Raw genomic sequence first — 1,246 nt, 5'->3', positions numbered from 1 at the left:
TCCACTGCAGCCAGGTGCTGCCCCGGGTCTCCTACCTGATCTGAGGATACGGGGCACCTTCGATGGTGCAGGTGAACTGGGCGTCTTCTCCTTCGACAAAGGGGGCAGCGCGGACTTTGTTCACAAACCGTGGGGGGACTGCAGGCCAAGAGAAAGGCGTGCTGATGGGGTGGGTACAGGGCAGCTGAGGGCCAGGGTCCCCCCATCCCGGCCCCTTCCAGACCTTCAGTGAGCCGTAGCAGCAATAAGTGTTCTGGCCTGGCCCGTCTCCACCAGACCATGGTCAGATGTCTGGAGCCACCACCCCCGCCTCACCCCTCTGGACTATCATACCCACACCCGTTGGCTCCCCCTGCCAGCCTCATCTGTATGCTCCATTCATTAGAAGGGACCACCAGGTTGTTGATGGAGTTGGGGTGGCCCCAGCCCAACTGCAAACAGAGACCCCACCCCACCATGGTGGCCCTCAGGTGGGCCTCCCTGGGCTCACCTTGCACCAGGATCTTTCCCAGGGTGCTGGCATTGCCAGCAGCACTTGCCGCGAAGCACATGTACTGGCCCGAGTCCATGCCGGTAAGGTTGTCCAAGATGAGGGAGCATGAGCCATCAGGGTCTTCAATGAGGATGTGGTGAGGGTCCACCTCCACCGGCTTCCCATCTGGACAGGAGGAATGTAGTCATCACAGAGTGGGGTGGGGCGGAAAAGGGCTCACCAGTGCACAGTGCATCCCAGGAGGCCACCTCTGTCAGGGACAGGGATCACAGGGAGTGGAAGTGACAGAGGCCACCGCCCTGAGCAGGCTGCAGAAGTGCCAATATAACCCATATCAGCTTTAGGGGGCTGACCAGCAGAGGGCTGGTGTCCATTGTGCCAGTCTGACCTTGAGTCCCTGGAAGAAAAGCCACACTGAGCCACACCTCCCTGTTCCCCAGACCTCTGCGACCTCTGCAAAGTGGGGTCTTCCCCCCCAAGGAGGGTCACTTCCTGATTCAGTCACTAGCAAAGGCAGGAGCTCTCTTAAACCCATTCCCACTTCCCTTGACCCTCTCCTGTCAAAGTCATCAATGACAGCCACATTGCTGATCTCACGGCCAATTCTTAAGTCTTCATCTCACTGTTAGAAATCCATTATCCATGAATTTCTCACATTCCTGGACAATCTGGATCCTCTGAGCAAAGGCATTTACCTTTTAGAATGTAAATTTTAGAAAGTCTGTATAAGGAGGCATTCATGGCTAATAAAGT

At 56.5% G+C, this 1,246-nt stretch overlaps 1 protein-coding gene across 1 annotated transcript in view; it reads right to left on the bottom strand.

Annotated features, from left to right (window-relative positions):
* Positions 1–1,246, bottom strand: part of OBSCN (obscurin, cytoskeletal calmodulin and titin-interacting RhoGEF) — a 172,404-nt gene that overhangs the window by 31,683 nt on the left and 139,475 nt on the right. The window contains 2 exon segments of the mRNA XM_012557952.1: positions 36–138; positions 491–658. Of these exon segments, the coding sequence (XP_012413406.1) occupies positions 36–138; positions 491–658 (271 nt within the window).

The sequence above is a fragment of the Trichechus manatus genome, unplaced genomic scaffold (genome assembly GCF_000243295.1).
Source record: "Trichechus manatus latirostris isolate Lorelei unplaced genomic scaffold, TriManLat1.0 scaffold00128, whole genome shotgun sequence".
In the NCBI taxonomy this organism is placed as follows: Eukaryota; Metazoa; Chordata; class Mammalia; order Sirenia; family Trichechidae; genus Trichechus; species Trichechus manatus.
This window is presented reverse-complemented; position numbering and strand designations above follow the sequence as displayed.